General features: G+C 45.3%; 1 protein-coding gene across 3 annotated transcripts; it reads left to right on the top strand.

The window, feature by feature from the left end:
* Nucleotides 1–2346: 2346 nt before the first annotated feature.
* AKAP12 (A-kinase anchoring protein 12) lies at nt 2347–23461 on the top strand. Of its 3 annotated transcripts, XM_032947700.2 has the most exons (4): nt 2347–2596; nt 2830–2885; nt 16824–21166; nt 22330–23461. In XM_032947700.2, exon 3 carries the CDS (start codon nt 16847–16849, stop codon nt 21161–21163), a length of 4317 nt encoding a protein of 1438 aa, XP_032803591.2. In that variant the 5' UTR covers nt 2347–2596; nt 2830–2885; nt 16824–16846; the 3' UTR covers nt 21164–21166; nt 22330–23461. The 3 variants fall into 3 exon arrangements, with proteins under 3 accessions (XP_032803591.2, XP_075921237.1, XP_032803590.2); XM_076065122.1 differs by lacking the exon at nt 2347–2596; XM_032947699.2 differs by lacking the exons at nt 2347–2596; nt 2830–2885 and adding an exon at nt 14248–14407.
* Nucleotides 23462–24831: the final 1370 nt, after the last annotated feature.

Genomic DNA, 24831 nt, shown 5'->3' with positions numbered 1-24831 from the left:
TGAATCAACCACCCTGAACTTATTAGTGTTATTGTTCTCGAGAAAAATGTCCACGAGCATTTTTGTTTCCTATCTGAGCAGATGCAGCAGACAGATGACCTGCTTTTACATTCTTACCGAGGGTATCTATGTTTTTTTTTCACCTACTTTTAAAGTATGCGATGCTGGTAGAAATGGTGTGTGACTTGTGGGGGTGTTGAAGGTTTTAATGGAATGTATATCGTGGGTGCAGGAGTAATAAATGGTAATATATACTGTATATCTTTATACCAGATATTTGGCCATTTTAATGTACACCCTTTTGAGTTGCACCGAGTAGGGAAAACTCTAACTCGTGTTTCTACGTACTTTCAAAAACGTTACACTGTGATTGTATAAAGTACGAAATAGATTTATCAGTGAACATCAGACACTGATGACACATAGTGTAACATTGAAATGTTAACATTGAAAGGTTTTATCAGGATTGGTAGCCAACATTATTTGAAATTTGGAGCCTTGGTTGTGTGATGAAGCACTTGAATATGAATGGCTACAGACGACTGAATTCGCTTTTGAAATCGTGAATCAATGTTCATGATCTCGTGACAACAATAAAATAAAAACAAGTATTGCTTAACTTGTTTGGAACCATTTAGAGAGACCTTGCATATCTTAAGGTATTTACGCATAAAAAAAAAGAAAATCAGGTGTGATATTTTACACGAAAGTGTTACGTGGATTCACGGAATGAATCGCAAAAAAAAACGCTGTGGAGGTGCTGGGCCAGTGCAGAAGACAACAAACTGCATGTGTGAAAAAAAAATAACTGGTGCGTTGGAATCATTGCGATTTCGATGCAACATTCGGCGTTGGGGTGACACGTAATGACATACAGGCACGTGGTAAAGTGAATGGGCTTTGCAGTCTTCACCCGGGCTCATCGCTGTTGTGTCTCTCACGTTGAACGGGTTTGACAATAAACACACACAGATGCCAGTGTTGTTACCGAGTAGTCTCCACGTGCACTCTTCATTAGGAACCGGGTTTGTCGATTTCACTCCCCTTATCAAAAACCACTGCGTTTGTGGAGTATTCACGAGGTCTTTTTAATTAACGATGGGGATCGTGATTTCTACCGTCCACTCACTGCCTCTGCTTTGCTCGGGTTAATTTGTATCAACTACCGGATATTAAGTGTCCTATATACAATGACCAAGTCACCTTGATCTCGGAAGCCAAGCAGGCTTGTAAGCCTGGATCGTGCCAGGATGGGCGTCCAAAAAAGCATTACACGAGCATTGAAGACTTCTACGGGGCTACTTTATGATCAGCAGCAGTGCAGCCAAAGTGCAATATTTTACTGTACCTATGTCCCTCGCATTCGCCGAGCCGGATGAACTGGCGTGGTCAAACAACTCCCTCCACCCCCCCATGGGAGAGACACTGCGTGTGGAGGAGCCTCCTTTCATCCAGCAGTGGATTGACAAGGGGGGGGAGGGTAGGCTGAACGACCACGTTTTCCAATTGAACCTTATGGCGGTATCTCAGCTATCGCATAATGTCCGTGATGCAATCATTTTTAGTCTGATGGTCGGCGATGCGGCAATACTCATCTCGACGAGCTGTGCACGATGCACCACTACGGTGCGCACGAGAGCGTTCAGGCCTATGTAGTATTACAGTTCAGTACTTGGTACCCCGGGGGTACCGCCCTAAGGATCAGTTGCTCCAATTACTCCCAATAGCTCGACTTCCGGCACGTGCTCGCGCGGCGTCCACACGTAACAACAACAACAAACCAATTTGCATAGCGCTTCACCGATTGGCCGAGCTTGACGCACGCAAACCCCTCTCGTCGTTGAGTCGACGCGGGGGGGGGGGGGAGAAACTTCCACGTGGCCGCGAGGAATTCGCGGGAAAGTACAAAAAAAAGGGGGGGGGCGGTGGTAGGGGTGGAGCACGCGCAGCGCGTGGAGCACGTGGAGCGAGCACGTGGAGCACGTGCGCACGTGGCCGGGCGTAGGGGAGGGGTGCGTGGACGAGCGGCGATTTACAAAAAGAAAACTCAAATTGCTCCCAGAAGATGTAAGTGGCTCCACCTGTTTGTAGGTTGATTCATATTCAAAGTAGCCGCGCCCATTTAAACGATTCCCCCCCCACGATCGAGCCGATTCAAGTAGCTCAGATCTCACTCTGTTTAGCTTTCGTTTGGGGGGGGGGAGAGCTCACCAGATGCTTGTACTGTAGCTTCACGAGATCCAGTTGTGTTGAGTAATTTCACCCCCCCCCCCCCCCACCACTTACTCCCTCGCCCAACTAATCCGATTAACGCCGGTGGATCCGGCAGCATTCGTTAAGTTCCGGCGAATCCGTTCGCTAAAAAAGCGATCCTGATTTTTTTTTTTTTCCCCATTGATCGCAGTGGGTCTATCCGATCCGGTGCGTGCGGTGCGAGGAGACTCTTTGAGCCGCTCCAGCAGAGGAAGACTTGCGGGGACACGAGAGGATTATTACGTCTGCTGATAAACCATCGCCCAGTTTGGGCACAAGACACCGGTCTAGCGAGGACGTCGCTTGCTGTATTCCTGCTTGGAAGCCGGGTCGAGAGCGCACGGTAGGGGGTAGTTGATTCCTAGATTTTAAAGTTTTCGTGACTGCTGTGGTTGTCCCGCCTAATGACGGAAGCTTGTGTTGCTTCCGAAACGTCGTGATTTTATTAGTTTTTTTTATTTTTACCTATGTGACTTTACCGAAAGAGAACCAAAGAGTATAGTATAGGGGTAGTGAATAATAATGTGTTTTTAGTGCATTTTCTAACCTCGAACTACAACGCCCATGCCGTTACAGGACCCCCCCCCCGGTGGCTGCCCTCGATTTATTCCTCCAGCACCAGAGGCGACTTGGTGAGCACAGCGTCCTCCCATTCGGTGTCCTCCTCTCCGTCTCTGGCACCTCGCCTCCCTCTCGTTGTTTACTCCCAACATTTGTGTTGTCTTGGGCCAGAGGCTGCCTGTCGAGTCGCTCGGCTGTGGGCACAGTGGTGTCGGCCGCCCTGGCCCCCCCCCCCCCCCACTTACCCCACCACCAATGGGGGGGCCCATGGAGAAGAGGCGACTTTGGTGTGGTGTTCACGTGCTGGCGAAGGGAGCAACTTGTTTGTGGTTGCTGGGTGGTCTCGGTGTCTCGGCTTGAGCTGCTGTGTGTGGTCTCTCTGACTCGTGCCCTGGGCCCCCTCCCTCCTCCCCCCGAGGTATTATTGCAGACCAAGTTGGGACTGCAGGCCTGGAGTCGGTCATGTTGTAAATCGATGCTATACTTGGGAGCATTTTCGTAGTCAATTCCATCAATGCAGACCGTTTTAATTGCTGCGCTGTTGAGCGTCGGCAAAGCCTGCGCGCACCTGTAACTCGCTTTAACTTTGATTCAGCGTGGAGCCATAATTGGTTTGTTTTTTTGTGGGTAAAATATACCACCAAAGTTCTAGTCAAGTCGGAGGAGGGGGGGTTGGTCAACAGCTGCATGGAATCTGGGGGAGTTTAAGCGGTCGATACAAACAAGAACTTGGTGAGGGTAAGTAGTGTGGATTAACTCGAGCTGATTTGGCCAACAGAAGCTCTCCTACGGTGGCATTCCTGTGCTGCCAAGGGGGCCTTCGTCTGCTGCGCGTATTCCACAGGATATTGTATTTAGGGCCACTGCTTATCATCACCTATACCAGGGGAAGGGGCATTTGCCACCCCATGGAACCAATACAAGCCGCAACCTCATTTTTATGTGGCCCGCTGTCACTTTTTTAACTACGAAACGGCCAGCAAACGATGGCGTATCTGTCGCGGTAAGCGTCTTTGCCACACTAATTGGGTATTATTGGGGGGATATATTCACGTTGGCAAAGTCTAATTTTAGCGTGTGCTCGTCCATTTTGGAAGGGGAGTCCCATTTCAGTGACAAGTGACCTGAGGTGTGCGTTTAATGTGGGCCTCGTATATTTAAAAAGTCGTCTTTGGCCCTCTCCGAAGGAACGGGTTATCCCCACCCTGAACCTATGTAGTCATATGGTGGTGGTTCTGCCTGGTTGCATCTTAAGATAGGGGTTTATTAGGACTGTACGTAAATAAAAAATGTAATTGTCAATTGGCCAAGGACTGAAGCTTTACAAATTGCAGTGACATGAAAGGGAGAAGTGCAACGTTAAATTGCTGTACAGTGTGGAGGTACATTTTTTGTACATGTTAACTATTGAGGCGCATATGTACATACTGTACAGTTCATATATAAACCATAACATTAAGTGGCTGACAAGAACCATAAATTATGCTTAATAGATTTTTGCCTTGGGCCACGTAATGTTTTGGACTAGATTTGTTCTAAAACGGTACACCCGACTGCCAAACTAATTTCATGGCCACGCGTACAACCTGTCAAAGTGCCATTTTATTTCAGCTCGCCGGTGAGTTGAAAAATCCCAGTTTTGTATTGCTTATTTTATTTAACACTTAGCATTAGTGTGTGTGTGAACTTTCTTTCGATACATTGAGGGCATGCGTTGAAGTGGTGTGACTATTCACGACCGATTGGGTGGGTCTTGGCAATGTGTGCTCAATTGGCTGAAACATGGACACGGCAGACTGAAAAGGGACCCATGTCTCGATCCTTTGCCCAAATATAAAGGTCGAGTAACTATTGTTGTACAACACCTAACACCAGCCAGGTGGCTAATTCCCATGTAATCCATCCTGGGCGTTGCTTTGCTTTTGTTAAATTGGCAGCCTTAATAGTACATTTTATAGCCCCTTACGAGAAACCTATGTTGATGGTTAATGTTTAATACAATTCTAAACCTAAAGTCGTCTTGGGGTTTTGGAATCGGCGATTGGGTAGCAGCCGGCAATGTAATACTGTTGGCAGGTTGCACTCTCCCTCGTGCTTGAGCTGGACTCATTTGAAATGCTGTTCTGCATGCCTGTTTTGGTTGTAGCATATTTGGCATGATGTCTTTTGTTTAGCCCCAAGTGCGGAGTGCTTCTAAGGAACGTTTCCTGAACAAGCACCCAGCAGTCTCCCCCCCCCCCCTCCATCGGTTGTTTTAATGACCTGGAATCAATCTGCAATTGTAAATATTATCTTATTTATGTGCCTTTTTTATTTCTCAATGCAATTCTCATAACATTCTAATATTGCTTTGAATAACTTTGCAAAAGCGGCTGTCGTTGCCAGACATCCCTTGGTGTACTTTTGTAATTCAGCTCAAAGTATGTGTTCCACTTTTGTTAATGTGCATTAGTTGGGATTTTTAGGTTTTGGTTTGTCAATTTGTATGACTGCAGAGGAGCTTAAAGTCTAATCCTTGATGGATTTCAAATAATACTCTGCATCAGCCATCTTTATTGTAAGCTCGACCAAAGAACATTAACTTGAAGAATATTTTACATTTTATACATAAGAAAAATGTCTTGTCAATCGGCACACGTCATTTTATAACCAGGAATTCCTTTCAATGAGGTGTAAAGATTATACTGTAAAATATAATGCACATGCCAAAAATGTATACCAAATATTAGTTTAGTTTGCTTTTATGTACAAGTAACTTATCTTGATCCTGAAGTAGTATTGTGTAGACTGTTGTAGAAAAGACGGGATTACAGGATATAGATTTGCTTATGACCAAATCACCTGGAATGTGCCCAATCGGATCTCGTGAGCTTAGCAGTTTGGCCTGGACACCACTTGGATTAGCAAATGGGTTGTGGGATGGCTCTCATCCAGCAGTAGTTTGACAAGGGCTGTGCATGTAGATATATCCCTGGACACCCTTGCAAACAAATTCTATCAAAAGATTATCCAGGTAAAATTTTTTGTAACATTTTTAAATGCCATATGGATTTTCAGCGAGGTTAAAATTAATAACTGAAGCACATTTAGGAAGTTGGCTTCTGTCAAAAATGATCGTAGTGCATTTTATTTATTTTTTCCCTACTCGTGCATATGTGAACTTCATCTGTGCGTTGACATTGAAGACATTTGGATTTTGCAATGGAGCATTGTTAAATCGGAAGAGCCTTTTGTGTCACAGTAGCAGTCTGCATACCATGGTGCTTCTGATCTTCTGACCCTGTCCGGGCTGTAAATGGCCTTAAACCCTGCCCTGCCACTCTCCCTCAACTTTCTGCCACGATCCACTTTGAGCTCCTCTGCCATTTTGGTGTGAATTGAGCCACTCACAATAGTTGCCGCTTTTTTTATCCTAAACATTCGGGTGACCTGAATTGCTCCATTGCATATTTTGTCCCTGCGAAAAGAATAAGCCTTTTGTTGACTGCCTCACACTTGAATGCATTAACCCCTTTAATGCTTCATCTTTTCAAAGCGTATGATATACACTGATATCCACGCTTGATGTATTGTGGATGGTGACCAGTCTCGACAAGATCAATGATGAATTAAAAACATAAATATAATTTATGCACATTTAAATGTAATGATTTAACAAGTTTAAAGTATGCTCTATCTAAACCATTTGGAGCACGTGGAGATGTTATTTTTAAGCATGCCTATATAGGCATTCATCTTCTAAGCTCGGACCCCATTTTTTTTTTACCAAAACAGATTACTAAAGTGAATGTATTGGGGAATTGACATGCGATCCGTGGGAACAGGGTTGATAAATCCTCGCTGGCTTGTGTCCAATGGTGTTTTTTATTCATTAAAACGCACCCTTATTACCATGAAGTAAGAGCTACGCTCGACAATGGTGACTAGAAGGTGAGCAGAAATAACCTGCAGGGCTTTATGGACATGGCTGGCTTCCAGCAGTTTGCAACGTTAAGGAGCCAACTAACGGTGGCTCATTTCCCAGCCCATAAAGTGTAATGGTCTCGGAGCTGAAATGTGCTGCTCGATCATGTGCGACATTGCAGTGACTTGTACTAACGTGCGTGTGACATAGCTTTTTTTCAGACTAAACAAGACCTCGTTGCCCCTTGTATTTGTGCTATATAACATTGTGCGCACAAACTCTGCAGCTGCCCAGGAGCTCTGCACGTAAACCCCTCTGACACTGGGTCATTCAAACATAAACAGGATGAGCTCCAAACCATTGGGAGTGAATCCAGAAATTTGAGCAAGGGATAAATTTGCCAAGTGTCTTAACGACTGGGAGGGGAGGCAGGCATTGTCGTATTTATTATATGCGGCATACTGTATTGGATCTAATCCACAGGATATTTTTTTTATTGAGATGCGGTACTGAAGTTCTGGCCTGTGACTTTTCTGGAGCCTCCATCTCCTTTGTGCTGGGTTACAGCAAGAAATGCATGAATAGACAGGGCTCTGGAAATTCAAGTGCAATGTTAGGGCTCAAATACATTGGATGCAGCGTTTTTTTTCGATGTGTACTCAAGCTCCACAATATTCATATCGCAGTGTACGGATTTTTTTTTTGTTTTATACATATATAGTCATGGGTTCCCATTGCCGCTGCAGGCACGGAAGGTGCTACCATTCGTTGGAGGGCATTTACACCCACAATTGACAGCAATATGCTATAGAAATCAATTAGGAGACAACACCCTAAGCTAAAGTACATTTGTTGTGCTCGTCTTTACATGCCTTTGATATTATTTACAAATTGCACCCAGCTTGTAGCGGTTGGTTTCGCATGTAAGCATAACTTCCATTTAAAACAAATTCAATAACTACTTTATCATAATTGCCATGGCATTCCTTGTCCACCGACTTCCTGCTGTGTCCTTGGAGGTTGAGCAGGGCAAGGGCTTGTGGGTGTCCAAGTACTGTAATGTTTGAGACAGTGGCTCTGAGATCTCTCCACGCAAAAACTAAACTCTGTTCCCTGGTGAATTCCACGAGATTTGGTGTGTGCGCACATCTATAGCTCTGGGGTCGGCAAATGACTTCAAATTCCATTCACAATTCTCTCCTTTGTTAAGACCTAATATTCAGATGGCCATTACATGTGGTAAATGGCTCCTGTGTTAGAGCTGGCCCTTGACATTGAGGGAAGTGCCACACAGAACATGTTGTGGTGGTTGGCTATTTTTTTAAGTCTATCTGTCTAAGAGGCTTTTGAGTAACACTTTGAGCGGTGATTTGCACATTTTGCTGAACCTGGCATGACCCAAGTTCAATAACCGGACCCATGGCTTACAACATCAGTGAGTAATTATCTAAAGCAGTTCTGGGAAACCTCCTTTACCAACCTACACTGACCAAGCAATGTCTGGTCAAACAACCCTCACAACTGGCGTGGTGGGGGGGGGGGGCTTCATTTGCAGTGGATGGACACCAACCTGAATTATTACTACATACAAATTCAGGTTAATTATTATTACTTGTTTGGCAAGGTTTTGGGCCTTGGAATGTGGCAAGCTGTGACACACTTCCTGCAGAGTTGAGCACGCACTGGATTTCCCTGTAGAGCAGCGACTAATGCAGGGCCACTTCCTGTCCCCATCCTCGCACGAACAGGTCAGATTATGTCCTTCATTTACAATGGACGGGTGATGGGGAGGAAACCTGGCTCGGGGGGGGGGGGGGTTAAACACAAGTGCCCTTCCGTTTGAATGAATGAGGCCAAAGCGTAGGAGGTGCCGCAAGCAACTTGAGTCATTCATCTGATTTTGTAATAGAAAGCGCGCTTCCATTTTACAGCATGAGTAATGCGTGAAATACACTGGAACCCCACGACCGAATCGCTCGTCAACCTTGTGCAGGAGAATCCTTTCGGGAACATTCCTGATGTGTGATTGCATGAAGAAAACGCAAGAAGAGCTATCTTGCGATTGAGAAATGCTCTGGCGCCAGCGTGATTATTGCGGATGCGCGTGCACCACTCTCTGCTGTGAAAACCATAACAAAGGTGGGGAGGGGGTGTGGAGGGGAAGCCGGTAGAGCTGGGTTGGCAGTGCACGCTCCATCGACATTCGTGTGTACACTCGCGTTTTTAAAACTCGGAACTTTGGAGAAAATCTTGTAAACATTGACCGCTGATGAGAAGATTACAGGAGCTTGCGTTCCTCAGATTTTGTGATGCCGTCTTCCAAGATTACTTGCGGTAAAACTTGAGCTTTACCCCATGGACTTTTGAAGCCGTATAGCGAAACTGCTATATCTTTAAAATACGTTATGGGCAAATAAACAATATTGGTTGTTTGCCTGTAGTTAAATGGCGAGGGGTTCACGTCTTTAATGATCCTTGTGTGAAGATGGTATCAGTTCTGTGTGCCTACGTGCTTATGGCTGTTTGGCAGCAGAGCGAGGCCCCTCCCTAACATCAGCAGCCACATAACATGGAATCCCTTCATCTCCAAATCTGCTCTGCTCTTCATATATAAGTGACGAATCCAGCCTGGCATAGTATACATTCTTTCAAGGAAATTGGGAATTAAATTTAAGCAGAGGATTTCTTTTCTTTTAGAAACGGTGGTTGTTTGGCTTGTGGTCACGGTGATAGCATCTTGGTTTGCCTGTGCAATTACAATCATTTAGGGTATGTGAACTTTGGAGACCTAATGAAGGAAATTGACCTCGTTCCAACCACATTTCAATGTAAGCAGGATTATAGGACTGCAGAGCCCACACACACGCTTGAATTGTAAAAACAATTAAATTACCGCCCCAACTTTTTGTCGTGAATTTAATCTGTTGTAATGGGAGGCTACGTTCACTAAGGGATAATGGTGAAGTGCTTGGGATGCAAAAGGTCAAAGTATCAAGCAGCCAAAAATGTGACCCATGTGGTCTTGGCATCCCAATGCTGATGAATAACTCTCATCACTCGTGCTTCAGCATGCATGCTTCAAATTTCTTCCTTCTGCTCTGCTTCCACTATTGAAAAGGTAGTGCTGAAATTTTTTTAACACTTGTGTAGCAGCTGTGCTAACCTTGCTGCAACTGTGGCTAAATTTCACTTTTCCTGAACCACCAGAGGGTGCCTGGATGTTCACGATGCTCTGGCATGGCCACTGATGTAATCAATTGGAGGACATCCTTAAGAGGCCTACAACATAACTTTTTAACTACATTATCTACCATACGTAATGCAGTAAAGAACATGATGCAAGTGAAATTGGCACAATCGATCTATTTCAAGTGGTACTCATGGACTTCGACGTCAGATTCCATTCGGCGTGGTGAGTAAAATGCAGTGTTCAGTTTGCGTTCATAATTTGGTTTAAAAAAAAAAAGTCCCCGCTCTGGAATGTTCTTTTGCTTTTGAGCTCGCAGAGTGCAAGCGCTGGAATGTGGCCAAAATGTGCGAGCCCTTTGAAAGTCCACGTCCTTTGATGTGAGATTGGTCGAGGGACCATAATAAATGATGATCATCAATTGCAACGGTTAATGCTGACGTTTTTTTCCACGGTGCCGTTTAATAAAATACAGAACAGTAAAATTTACTGCGGGTTCGCTATGATTCGTCTGCACCCCCTCTGCGTGGGTGACCCGTGCCGCTTTCGCGAGTTACATCGGTGGCGCGGGGTCAGCAGCAACTTTTGTGCACGTGGTGACAACTACAAATCGACGACAAGATGGTTTAAAAGGTGAGAACGCTGGATACATACCGCCAATACTTTACAGCATTTGGTTTTGAGATTGGGGAAGGCATTCCTTTCACTGACAGCTGGAGAGCGCAACTGTGCATTCTTGCAGAGTATTTTGGGCAGCGCGCAAACCCATTACAACTTTATATGGTGGTGGTGGCGGCGGCAGCGTTGGTGGCAAGTGGATGGAGCAGACGGAGATGTGTATCCCGTGGCGGTGTGAGGGGTGGGTGACGACGAGAGGCATGGGAGGGTTGGTGGGGGGGGGGGAGTCAATGGGGTGGAGGGAGTTAAATTCACGGCTGCTGCGAGTGCAACAACACGGCGTGAGGAACCACGTGGAGCTCCCTGCTTGAGGGGCCCCCATAAGTATTTTCATACAAAGTGTGACGCCTTTGGCGTCCTCTGGTCGAACACCGTTTGGGACTCGGCTCAAAAGAAAGCTGTCTCTGGTGTGAACCCATCGGCTTCAAAGACGATGCATATATTATCTTTTTTTGTTTGCATTCTGACCACAAGTATTGTGGTTAACGCAGACATGATTCCTTTGTGAAAGGTTTCAGTTCGGTGTTTTAACATCTTAACACCTGTTTTGTTGCCAGAAAAAAGGGGAAAACCTATTAACATTTTGGTACTGGTAATCTTTCCAGTTGGACATTTTAACATGGGATTCACAGAAGCATTTCCCCTTAAACTGGCTGCTGTTTTGTAAAATTGCAATTACAGTGACCAATGTCTTCAAAGATTTGTAAAAAATGTTTTGGCCATGCAGAGCATGGGGGGGGGGAGTGATTTCACATACTTAAAATATGCTTGCCTGTGGGTTGGAGAAGGAGAAGCATAGATCCTAGAGCATATAAATAAAGTATAATGGACGTTCTTAATCCTTTTGTAAATGTACATACACAAGGGTCTGGGCAGTGTAGATGGGAAGGACTTCTCGAGTTAACGTTGCTGTGTCGCACCAATGCTGACAAGGTTGTACAGTCCGCTTGATTTTAGGTACCGTGTTTGGAGGGTGAGGCGTGGTGGTGGTAGCTGTGGTACAGCTGCCCGTGGCTGTGAGTGCCCGGCACGCTGGCCCCGGGCTTTGTGCTCGCTCAACATTTGAGTGCTTGGACAGCTGCGTTGTGCCGTGGCCTCGGCCGTGCCCTGTGCCGTCTCCGACCTCGCAGCTGGCCTCTGATCCTCGTGTGCACCAACGGTGATACCTGCAAAGTGTTACACAGAATAATATTATTACTCCTTTTTTAGCAAAGGGTGGTGGGTGGCATATTCCTCCCTTGAAGTGAAACATGATGTGGTTTTAATTTACGATTTTGTAATACCACAACTTTGGACGTAAGTTTAATTTAACAAAAAAAAAATTCCCAAGGTGTGGTTACCACACTGCATTATAAACTCTGTAATCTGAGCGTCATTCCTGGCCGTGGCTAACGTGTGAGGAGGTGGCGAGGGATACCTGAACCAGTTGGGGGTGGGGGGGCACCTCTTTACCAAACCCCCACTCAGTTTCGTGAAGTACAGTATAGTAAAACCACCTGTGCCATGAATAGACCTTCATCTGGTAGTGTTGATAATGGGCCACACTTATTAAACGCGCTCGAATGGTGACCAACGTTAAGATTAATCAAATTCTGACTTAAGAACTGGAATATCACAGGTTGTGGCCAAGTATCGATTTACACAAGCAAGACAATACATTCAACGGCTGTGGCTAAAGAAAGGCAGAGGCTTGGCAGTGCCCTTGCTCTGTCATGCTTGATATGCTTCTTGTCTATATGTAGCCATTATAACATTTCTCTCGGCCAGGACATCCGTTTATTTGCTTACTGTTTGCCCATAAAATTGTGACCTTTAAACCAGCTTGAGTAAGCTACTTGCACTGCATAAAAACAGGTGCCTTGTCTGTAATTGTGTACCTAAAGCCACCGATCGATATATTTTAATTGGGGTTCTGCTCTGCAGTGCTGTTCATATTGTGATGGATGTGTTTGGTCAAAGCAAACCTTGCCAATAATGCGGTGTTTGCAGGAGCGCATGGTTTATGGTTATATGGCATTTACAGACCCACAGCTGTCCTCCAGAAAAAAAGCAGTCGGGTTGGCTGGTGACGGAGCCTGGTGAAAAGGGCGCTCCAAACGAGAGGCGATCCAACCTCCTGGGGGAGGTCTTACCCGCACGGCTCTGCTTGCGAACCTCCAGCCTTGATCCAAGTTCTGTCCGTGGGTGTTTCGGCAGAGTGGTGGTGCTGCTACTGCTAACCAGGGTGTGCCATGCAGCCGTTTTTAGGTTTCAAGTTTCATTTATTAGGTATAGCCCTGGTGAGCCATGCGGCTCTCAAGTCGGGTGCAACCGCAACAAACAAAATATTAATACAGAATCCCAAAGCGACAACGCGCAAAAGAAACATCCTGGAATAAACCGGCAAATATTCCACACAAAAACAAACGTATTAAAACGCTGTGTGCAAAAATCCCAATGTGGTGCAAGCCAACAACAACCATAAGACAATTTAGATTAACCGTATGTTTTCGAATCACCAAAATAAAGCTATAAAAACAACAGTAATCATAAGAACAAAGCAGAACCAGGGTGTGTATGTACCTCGCAGTGGTACAGGTGGGTTGAGCCAACGTGAAGTGCAGGTGCTTATTTTGTGTTGGTGATACACTGGGGGGGAAAAAATGATTGTAGAGGAAGATAGAAAAAAATCTGAAGGTCGGGGACATTACTACGGAATGAGATTGCATGGTGGGGGGGGAGCACGTAATTAAATGGAAAGCGAAAAGGGGAAATGTTTAGCCCCAAGTGTGCGTTCAGCTGATTGGGACAAATTGCCAGTTGGTGTGAGCAGGGCAACAGGAGGTAGTGGTGCCTCGGGCGTTGTGAGCAGCCTGGTGTCTGGTGATTTCTGCAGCGTTGCCGCAGGAGAGGGTCTTAAATAATAATTGGGAGGATTCATTGTGGCGGTTTCTAATGCAACAGCTGCAGTGACCGTGGATCTGCCCAGCGATAGGAGGGATTTCGGCTCGCAACATTCCTGCGTGTCTGCGCAAGACGCTTTCAGAAAACACAATTCATCACTGTGATGCATGTCCCACATTCAAACCAAAGTTTGTAAAAAAAAAATTGTCATCTGGTTATTTTCCTCCCATGGTGCAGTAAATTTCGATGTCGTCCCAAACTAAACTTAAGAGCCGGTATTTGTATACCGAGAGGTTTTAAATGGAGTCGACACCGAGGGACTTGATTGCCAGCTGAACAGTACTTATCTGCATTTGGCGTTCGTGCAAAAAAAAACGTGTCAGCCGTCAAGCTAATGAGATGTAGTTATAGCCCGATGTCTGCGTGTGCAATTTTTTTTTCACAAGCGTGTGAAACAAAACCCCAGGGTCCGTTAACCGTTTATTGAGCTGTTTAACGTGCAATGGCCATGATGATCGATCTGGAGCAAACCGGTTTAACAGGATGACGAATGTCACAGATTGGAGGGAGGAGGGCAAGCCCGACATGACCCTTCAAGCCCTGCCCTCTCCCACACGCCCTCCTCCTCCCCACCCCCCGCCCCAGGCCCCATCTGTTGTTTGGGCTTGCCACTGATGTAATGAGACCCCCTGCCAGCGCTCTCTTTTGTTGCCTCACTTAATCCCCATTTGCTGGCTGGACAGAACCCCCTTTTCTTAGCCGTGTCCCTGGCTCACTTGGGTGGAGGGAGGGGGGTGGGTTGAGGAAAGAGGCGGGTGTTGGTGGATTTCTTAGCCGTTGCCTCCTCGCTCACTCGGTCTCACATCTCGGTCTGAGGTCGGGCAACGTGACAGCTCTGCTCATCTTCACCCAGAACATGCTCGGCATCAACTATGTAACAGGTACTGTAGGCGGATTTGGTTTTTTTTTATATATCCGTGCTTCACAATTGCACTTTTGGATGAAGTGTTGCTACTTAAGTTGAAGTATTTGTTTTTTTTTAAAGCAAAATAGTAATTCTGGTACCTTTTTTTTTTTTAGTGGCTGCGTCGTCAGATTTTGTTACACGTAAGCCACTTAGGTTTTATTGGTTACGTTTGGAACATACTGCCAGGCCCAGAGTTTAAAACTGTTTTAGTGCCTCCTGTACATCGGATTTTCCGTACATTGGAATGATGATGAGTTAGATAACTCCATGACAATGTTATCACATTCGTCTTAATAGTAACCACTATCCATTGTTAAAACTTGCAGTTGTGGTGGCTGTCGAGTGGTACACACAATTAGAAGCGGCAATTTAAAAATGTATTTAAAATGCAGTTGCTAATCATTTGATGGAGCCGAGCTGTGAAAAACCTGTGTAAATAACGTTTTAATCATTTTCTCCTGCGTTCACCGAAAGGGCAGCCTCCATGAATGTAAAGGCGTGGCCCTCGAACGCACAAGTAGCGTCAGTGTTTGCGTTGGGCTTATTTTAAAGTGGGATGCAGCATGTGTTCTGCTGTAGGCAGGCGAACAGCTGCTCTTAAGTAGGCAGAATGCTAAGCCACTTAGTCCTCGAACACTGCTTGCCTTTTTTGTGTATACTATTCTCAGGAGGAGGGTTGGACAAATTTGCCACTTGTAGTTAAAAGTTCTGCGTTTTTATAGGCTCCAAGTTAAATTATTGTACCTTTTTTAGTTAATTCCGTGTTTTAAAGCCACATTAAAAAAAACCTACTGGACAAACCTTTTCGGCTAGTTAAACGTCCATCTAACGAAACCTGTGGTTTAGAATTGTCGTGATAGTCGAATCGATTTTTTTTATGTACAAGTGAAAGGGTTTGATTTGGAATCTTTTTTTAAAGCGCTTTGGCAGTTGATTCTGACTGTAGAAACTTCTATTGTTTAGTAAAGCTTGGGTGCGGTTGCTGAAAAGCTTCCCTTACAGAGTTCCTGCCTTTTTTATTGGATGCTTCCTGTGTGTTTGTTCCCAGTTTCTTGCACCCAGTATCGCATATATAGTGTTAAGGATTTTTTTTCACTTATCATTTATGCTCCTTGCAAAAAATAATACGCGGGTTTATATTTACACTTCGCATAACCATGATTGTAATTTGAAGACATGGATATTTTTACTACTTGCACAAGTTGTCTTATTGCTCAACGTCTAGGGCTCTAATAATTTGAGGGTATTCATTTGAGGGCATTTGAATCGGACTTTTAAAAAGACGAGTTGAGCCTTGGTATTGTGCTGTTTTTCAGCGCGTCTCAATGTGCCGTATTGTAAGCAGAAGCTATTAACACTTGGAATGTGGCATTATTCTGGCGGGGCACATGGCTGCACTCGAACCCAATTTAAATGCGTTGTGACCACTGGGGTCATCACAGCGTGCGCTCACAGTGGTGCATTGTGACTAATATCAATCGTGTGTGGAACTAATGTCGCCACACAAAACCATGGCGTGGTCCCTGGAATGCTCGGCTCTTGTTTAAAACGTTGCCAAACACTTGGGCCCCTGTTCGGTCGCATGTGTCTAAGAACGCAAGCGATGCATGCTTTTGTTTTGGCAAGAGCAATGCTGATAGCATATTCTGTAATGTGACTGACACACAGTGCAAGAATGCAATTGGAGCATGAGTAACATCCTGCAACAGTGCTGCCTTGTTGGCACACCCAAGAAAGTGTACAAAAATAATTCTGGGAAAGGGGCCTCTTCTAATGGTGTTTTGTGGCTTTTTATTCGACAGCATCATTGAATTGCATGAGTATTAATTCGTTACGTTTAGTGCTATATATTTTTTTTATCGGTGGAACTGGAGCGTTCACTGCATGTTTATTTAAGCAAATTGGTCCGAATGTGGAGTTTTTGTATCGAGCCTGGAGATCTGTGAAGCTGGTGTTTGCATTTGGTATTGTGCCAAATGAATGAGCTCATTGATGTGTGCTCTGGAGTTTGGATGGGGGGGGGGTGTGACACCTGCAGGATGAAGCCACACTTGCAATAGAGCCCACTGCTCTACTGCAGATGGCTTAACGGGCACTGGCACATACTGGGTCTTGTCATTGGAGTGAAGGAATCTGAATGCACGTGCTTTGTAAGAAGGCCTAATAACTTTTTGAGATAAACCTGTTTCACTGCCTTGTAAATGTTTAGCTTTAACAATACCATCTGGTATTTAGATAGAATTACAATCTTTGTCAACACTTCCCCATAGTTTTATTTAAAGTTGAAATGTATTTTTTAACAGCGATTGTGTAAAAAAAAAAAAAAATCCGAGCATAATGCCAGGTGTACAGAATATTGACAATACCACCACATGCTTGTCTTTCCACAGTGGGTCAAGGGGACACAGCAGCCATGGCAGAGACAGATTCTGCAGCACCCGAGCAGGCAGCAATGGCGGAGGTGCCTCCGGGGCAGACGAACGAAACGGAAAAGGTCAACGGCGACTCCGATGCTCCCCCGGCAGCACAGGAAGGAGAGGTTACGCAAGCTGCAGAGCAGACTACTTCGTCCAGTGCCGCCCCGCAGAGAGACCTGGGCTTCAAGAAGGTTTTCAAACTGGGAGGCTTCAAGTTCACGCTGAAGAAAGATCGCGAAGAGCCACCCGAGTCGGTGACTCTGCTCACCGTGAAGGATACCGACGGTGAGGGCAATGGTGACTTTAATGGGAAGGTGGAAGAGGCCCAGAGCAAGCAGCAGGTTGTTGAGAATGGTGCAGATGTCGCCGCTGTCAAGGACCCTGAGCAAAAATCGGGCGAGGAGGCTGCAGCAAGCTCTATCGAGAATGACGCTGATGACCAAAAGGGAGTCCATGAAAATGGCACAAAGGAGAGCGCTGAGGAAGCTGTGGCGAGTGAATCTCCTGTGGGGGGCTTCACAGCTCATGTGACCACGCCTTTGAGGAAAATGTTCAACAACAGACTCTTTGCTGGCCTGAGGAGAAAATCCAGCAAGGCTGAGAAGGATGACAAAAACCATCAGCTTGGAAACGAACCCCTAGTCGAATCGACTCCTGAGCCGGTAATTCCAGAGCCTGCAGTGGAGGTGAATGATTTGCTACCACAGGCTGAAGAAAAGCAGTCTTGTGCTGGAGCGCTGCCGTCGGAAAAGTCTGCAGATGCCACCAAAGAAAGTGTCCTCGCAGCTATAGACAAGGTGACAGAGGCACTCCAAAAGCAAACCACAGATATCAACGATGTGGAGGTGGCGCAAGAAGAGGCAGCGGTAGCCATTTTGAAAAGTGAGCAATCGGTTGAGCAGTCTGCATCTGTATTAGAAGAGAAAGCTGAGATGTGCAGTCAGGAAATAAAGTTGAACGAGGCACCAAAACAAGAAAATGTCAATGGCGAGCAAGTGGAATGCTCCGCCACTATTGCAGAGAATTCTCATCCTATAGCACAGGAAGCAGGTGTAGTGGAAATTTCAGCTCCGTCAGCAACTAGTGAATTGACGCAAGATAAAGTTGACACGCGTACAGATCCCAACGTAAGCCCTGACGGCTTAACGGCTCAGACATCAAAGACTGAGGAAACGGAACAGGATTTAACATCACCTGATAAGTCCAAGACACCAAGCAGTCCGTTAAAGAAGTTTTTCATGGGAGGCCCGCTAAAGAAATTGTCTCTGAAAAGGGGTAAAGAGAAGGAAAAAAGTGAAGGCAAGGCCCAGACTGAAGTGAATGAGCAGAAACCGGATGAAACTGAGGCAACAACTTCACATGCTTACAATCAGACTGCATCGCCATCGGGGATCGAAATTGATTCTCAGGTTCCTCAGTCGCCCACTCAGCCAGAGGCAGCAGATCCTTCTAAAGAAGCTGAAGTTGTGGCAGAAAAGAAGAGGGATGGAATCACTCCATGGTCATCATTCAAGAAGCTTGTGAAACCAAGGAGACGGACCAAAAATAATTCTGAGAGTGACAAGGAGGAAGAACCAGGGGAGGCTGGCAAGACAACAACAATGTCTTCCACAACTAGTGGAGTATCTGGAGGAAAAGAGGCCTCTCTGAACTCTGAAGTAGATGAACACATCAAAGAAGATGGAGGAAAGAAGAAGACTGAGCATTTGGGTCCAAATTGGGAAGCTCTGATCTGCATCGGCTCCTCCAAGAAGCGAGGGCGTAAATCCTCAGATTCGGACTCTTCCCTGCAAGATTTGCAAAAACAAAAAGATGAAGCACCGGCACAAGGAGATTCCAAACCTGAATCATCTGCAACTGAACACGATCAGCAATTTGAGGACATAAACCTGGAGGTTATATCCAAGACTGTGGCCAATAAGGAAGAGCTACCTGAAAAGGATGAGGTCCAGTCTGAACAACCTAAAGCTGAGGTTGCTGAAGCACCAAAGAACACAGTAAATTGGGGCTCCCTAAAGCGTCTTGTAACACCAAAGAAGAGAAATAAATCCAAAGATCATGATGCACAGCAGGGTGAAAAGGAAGATGCAGAAAATCTAGAAAATGAGAATGGGGAATTGCAGAAAACGACTACCCCTGAAGAGAATAGCAGTCCTCCATCGAACTCTACTTCCCACCATCAGGAATCCAGCCATGGTGGCACACATTCAACATGGTCTCTCAAGAGGTTTATTTCAGGAAAGAAGAAGTCTACGAAGGTTTTGGCTGACGAGGTGGAAAGTGCCACTCAGGCGGCAGAGGTGAAGGGCAATGACAGCACCGCTGACACACCGACTGTGGTGCCACTGGCTGAATACGACGATGAGGAACAGCCGCAAGTTAAAGTGACAGATGCAGCTGCCAATAGTGGTGAAGCTTTGAGTTATGTGCAAATTGGGGCTCTAAGTGACAAAGCAGCAGACTGTGCCAATGTCCAGGAAATGGTCACAGAAGCAGTGGTGGATGTTGGTGCAGATGGCAATGACGTTAATGTTGAGGTGGGAGCGGGCAAAGTCGACTGCACAGTTTTGCAGACGGACGTTTTAAAAATAGTAGAAACGGGTGATGAGAAGTCTAATTCAAGAGCCCCTGAGGTGGTCGATGCAGAGCAGAGAGAGTCGGTAGGTGCTGAGGAAAGTATTGTGGTGGCTTCAAAAACTGTGACCAAAAATACAACAGAAAATGTAGACCCGACGATACAACTAACAAATACTTCGGATTTAGTTGTCAGTTGCAGTTCTGAAGTGTCGACCACGAATAATACCGTGTCTTCTGTAACTTGTAGTATCTCGGAGGAAATCTCAAACGATTCGCAAACCGTGATTTCCAAAACCCTGGAACTTACTGAAACTTCAACCTTTACATCAGTTGTGTCTGAGGAGATGGTTGTGATCACTAGCAGTTCAATCCAAGCCCCTCCAGAGTTGCTTGACACTGTGGAGTCCTTAAATGAGGAACAAAAAAGTGTAGAAGAGCTATCAAGGAATGTAGTAGTGCAGCAGCCAGTGGTGATGCAACTACCAGTACAAGCAGTTGAACCAGAGCAGGCCAGCGACGTTGAACAATTGCAGACTTCATCTATGCAAAATGTGGTAGAAGGGCCAACTCAGGATGGCCATGGTGACGTGTCCTCCGATGTGTTTGTTGCTCATCAGCTGGAACAAATCCCAGAGGATGTTAATGAGTTATCGCAAGAAGAAAGGAAAGGGGAAATAATGGTTGCAGCAGCGGCACATGCTGGCGGAGCTGGTGATGATATTGCTATGTTGATCCAGAAGGCTGTGAGAGCCGTAGTGGGTGGAGCAGAGAATGAAGGGCAGTGTGGGGAGCTTGAGCAAGGGCTTTCGGAGACTGAAACGCCACCATGTGACTATGCAACAGCTGCTGCATCCGTTGTGGAGGCAGCAATTGAAGCTGCCACAGCTTTTGTGAAGGAGCATACGAATGTTTATGAAGCTGAAGATAGTGCAGCAGTGGAAGTTGATTTGCACGAAGATGAAAGCCACCCTTTGCCAGAGGCGAATGTTCAATCTGATGTGATTTCAACGGAATCTGCACAGGTCGATGCTTCTCAAGAAGCATCCCAAGAGGTGAAGGGTACATGTCGGTTGGAAAGTAAGGAAGTGGGTGCTGATGAAAAAGTGCAGAACCTTTCAGATGGTCATCAAAATGAAGCTGAGGCCCTGCAAGAGGAACAGGAAATTGCATCTGAGAGAGTAACCGATGATAAGGAGCAAGTAGTGCAGAGTGTGGAAAATGGGTCTGCTGCCACACCCGCTGAAGAGATGCAGAAAGATTTGGGTCGAGATGGTGAAAGTGTCACTCAAGTTGTTGCCTCTGGAGAAGCGTGTGGTGATTTCCAGGAGGAGAAAGATGAAGCTGCTGTAGATGAACATGAGCAAGTGATAAATGAACCCATTGCCTGTGAACGGGAAGTACTGGAAAATTATGTAAATGCTAATAAAGATTCCATGGATGAAGTGGATCCTCTAAAACTAGAGGCATCTTTGTGTAATTCAATAACCGAGGGTGTTGAGTTTGACAAAGAAGATGCAGTTATAATTGATGAAAATGTCAACCCTCCAGAAGAACTATTTGAGGAACTTTCCAAGCAGACGAATGTAATGGAAACCATCCAAGAGAAGCTGTCCAAGAAGTCGGCATCTTTTGACAGCGAAGAAACACATCGGGCAGAGCCTACGGCGCTAGCGGCGCAGATGCCTGCCCAGGAAACTACAGAGGCACCTGCAGCTGAGCCTACTGGTGCTCTTTAACAGGTAATATTATTTCAAACAAACGCATATAAAACTTAAAATTTAGTCACCATTTCGTGGATGCAATTTATAAACAAGTTTTTCCCGATTTTGAAAATAAAATAGTGCATTTGCCACATCTGTGCTTGTACTGTAAAGTGTAATTGCGAATGATTTGGCTCTTAGAAACCGCTCAACATTTTTTTTCAGTTCCTCGAAGTTGAGTCATTTGCCACAGCCACATTTCTTAAATTCCATAATGAAGCTGTTACATAACTCATTTTCATAGTTTTTTCGTCCTGAACTTTGGTTTTGTAAGATTACCTTGGGTGGTAATTTATGATTTCTAGTAATTTGCATAACATTTTATGGTTGTGCATGCTTGTTTCTGCAGCGTAAAAAAACAATAGTTGGATTTTGTAGTACATAACCAATGCATTTTTTTGCACATCTAATTTGGCACCATCAATAACGATAGCTGGTTATCAATACAAAGTGAACATCGAGGCTGCAAAAATACGTCTGATAAAAGTTACGAATCTGCTGGTGACACTTATTGTTTGACCATCCTACCCCTGTCACATGTGCCTTGATTTCTGGCTCAAGCAAACTCTCTTGGGAATATTTGATGCGGCAAAGGGGGGTGTGGGTTGCATCAGCCAGGCATCAACACTTGGCATGTACGCACGTTTCCCACGTGGGAAGTATTTAATGGAAATGTTACTTTTTTCATCTTCCTATTTTCTTAAACCATTTGAGGTCCTGTTTTTGGTAAAAGAACACTAAACCTCAAGCCCAGTCGAGTACTTTATGGATTTGTGTGTATGGTACGAGCATAGTATGGTGGGTAATTTTACCCATTATTCACTTGCCACTTTGTTTTTTCAGAAATAGCAGATAAAGGGCGAGCTTGCTTGTATCCATTGACGTATGTGTAGCACTCTAGGCCTTTCTCGTAAACTATTTCAGCGTCCATCTGTCATCGATTTACAATTAAACCAAGCCTGCCTTCATGGCTTCGAGCCATGAAATGTGTATTGGCCACCAAACTTAATGAAAGGTTCAACTCTGCACATACCGAGATAGTGGCTACTTGGATAAAGTAGTGGCGTTTATTTGCATGGCTATACTGCCACCCAGTGGAGAGGATGTGCGTTTTAATGTGCGCCTGACATCGTCTTTTGCAGGTTGAAAATGGCCAGGAAAGATTGACCTGGTCTCCTGGAGTGCTGCCCCCCCAACCCTCAATCCATCCTTCAAATGTTCACCGCAGCGGACACATTGCACCTCACCCCTCGCTTACCTTTTTGGGAATAGAATTGTCTAGAAAGGCCAGATATTGGAAATTGTTTGTCAACCCCAATGATTTATATTGAATGGAAACTTTTAAAGCTTGTCTTAATGTTAAAACGAGCTTTTTTTACATCTAGCTCAGTACAACGGTTAAATCTAGTTTTGACATTTTAAAAAAAACTAATTATCCAGAGATGTCTTTTTGTATATTGTATTAAAACATATTAAAGTTTTGTATGTATTGTAAGTTTAACGTTTTTAGTACAGTACTGCATTGCATACCTGCTTTTACATTTTTTTTTAGTTGAAGGACTTTCCCAGCGTCAAGTTGTCCTTGCATAACCTGTATAACATACAGCGTATACACATGTATCTTGTGTCTTATCTTGCACCTATTGCTGCAGTGCTAAAATAATAGCGGCGAAGTAGTATATTCTGACCTACATCTAAATTTATACGCGTGAAAGAAATCGCCCCAAAATTGAATGCACAAGTACAGCATAAGGCTTGTGCTAAAAGACTGATGGCTGGTTTTTTAGAGATGATTATTTTTTAAAAAATAAAGCTTAATTTTAAGTAAGGGCGGGGAGCCAGTTGTTTGCAGTTGGTGGCTTGTTTGCTGGCAGCTAATGGGTGTATTTTGCGTTCTCTCTGACGTTATAAAAAATGATTATTGTAGCTCATCGGGAATACGTTGGTTTTCAAATGCAGCCCAGTTAATAATTAGTCGGTGCATTCTGTTTTCCGCTTGGGGGTTTTTGCCTCGTTTAGTTGGCTGTCTCTTCTCACTAAATATTAATGGCCTAATTGTCGAGTTTTTTTTATATTTTTCACTGCATTTGTATCCTTAATATATTTAAATTTTACTGGAACTGTGAAGCTATGCGCCTTTGTATCGTCTATTTGAACCGTTTCAGAAAACATTCTCGATTTCTCAACCCACTAACACCTGCCGTTTCACCCGCCTGTGGTATTGTTTTGTTACCAATATTTGTTATTGTTTTTGTAATAAATAATTAACCATTATTTGGTATTTCCTGGTAACATGTCATCTAAATCCTGGTCCCGGTTTCCCCATGCCTGGGTTTCGAGCTCTTTGCCCGAGTTTTGTATCCTACTGGCGGTATACAATTCCAATATTGAATTTGTAACTGAAAATTCGGTTTAGCCAGTTACCCAGCTAGTTTGTCGAGGAAGTTCATAGTGGATTGGCACACAACCTAATCAACGGCATTCGTACGGAAGAGATGGGCAGACAACATCGAAACTTAACGCGTCGGATTTAGGGGCGCAAATAAACCCAAGAACGCCACCACCACCAAGGACGAGGCAATTGATGGGTGCGAGCGAGGTGTGAAACGCGATTGGGCGAATAAAGCAAAAGTTTAAACGCGTTGGGTACATGTGCAGCTGATCTGCATTCTATACCTGTTCAACCCCTTGTTGCCTACCTTATTTCAGACCAATTTAGACCTTATTGATACCCCCCACCCCCGTGCCCTTATAAATCTCAAAGTTCATCCTCGGTCTCATCATAAGGGAGACACGGACAAAAAATGTTGCCTTATTGTGACGGCTGTGTGCAGCCTGATGGACCTGAGAACTCAATTCCTCTATACACAATAATACGGGTATAAAACCGTATTGTTGAAGCAGATGTGGCATTCTGATCTCGGGAGTTTTGACGATTTTAACCAGCGGGGCTTCCTTTTGCGAGGGCGACCACCATCGTCGCTTGCAGCATCCCGGTCGGTGCAGCAGGCTTTCGTTGTGTTTTGGGATGCTTTTGCCGCCGGTGGCGTGCGGGCCCCCCCGACGCGCCGCTCGCCTGCTCCCCCCGCCGAGGTGTGCGCTCCTCACCCGGGCAGCGCCTCTAGGCCGAACGGGGTCCCACGATATGTTACACCGGGCCGCCCCCCTTTTTTTAATTTCACAGGTGAATCCAATCGCCCTCGTTGCTTCGCTCTGTAACTTGCTTGGCTCTGGGCGGGTTCCCCCAGGCTCCTCTTCGCTCGTCCGAGTGAGCGAATGGTGTGGTGTATGGTAAACATCTGAACGGGGGGGGGGGGATACAAAGGCGGCCGGGCGTGGTGCTGGTCACACTAAAGCACACGGCCACACGCACCGCTTACAAAGTAACATTCCACACAGATGTATACAAATTAGCAATTCGGGACATCCACCGTGCCCAGGCCGGGTTGCGAATCGCCACGAAGTGACGGGTGACGCCACTACAGTACCTGTGCCAGGCTAGGTGCACCGAGGCCGCATGAATTTAATGAGGGCTCGCTGATAAGTCACGGGTCAAACCCAGGTGGCATGCGTTGACCGACTAAGATGACTTTCCAGAGGCTCAACCTGCACTCCCTCATTCGCCAGATTGCTGCGTTTTATCC

The sequence above is a fragment of the Petromyzon marinus genome, chromosome 6 (assembly GCF_048934315.1).
Source record: "Petromyzon marinus isolate PM22_M1 ecotype Great Lakes invasive population chromosome 6, UKy_Petmar_22M1.pri1.0, whole genome shotgun sequence".
Lineage (NCBI taxonomy): Eukaryota > Metazoa > Chordata > Hyperoartia > Petromyzontiformes > Petromyzontidae > Petromyzon > Petromyzon marinus.
Note: the sequence above shows the minus strand (reverse complement) of the source record. Positions and strands in the feature narration are given on the sequence as shown.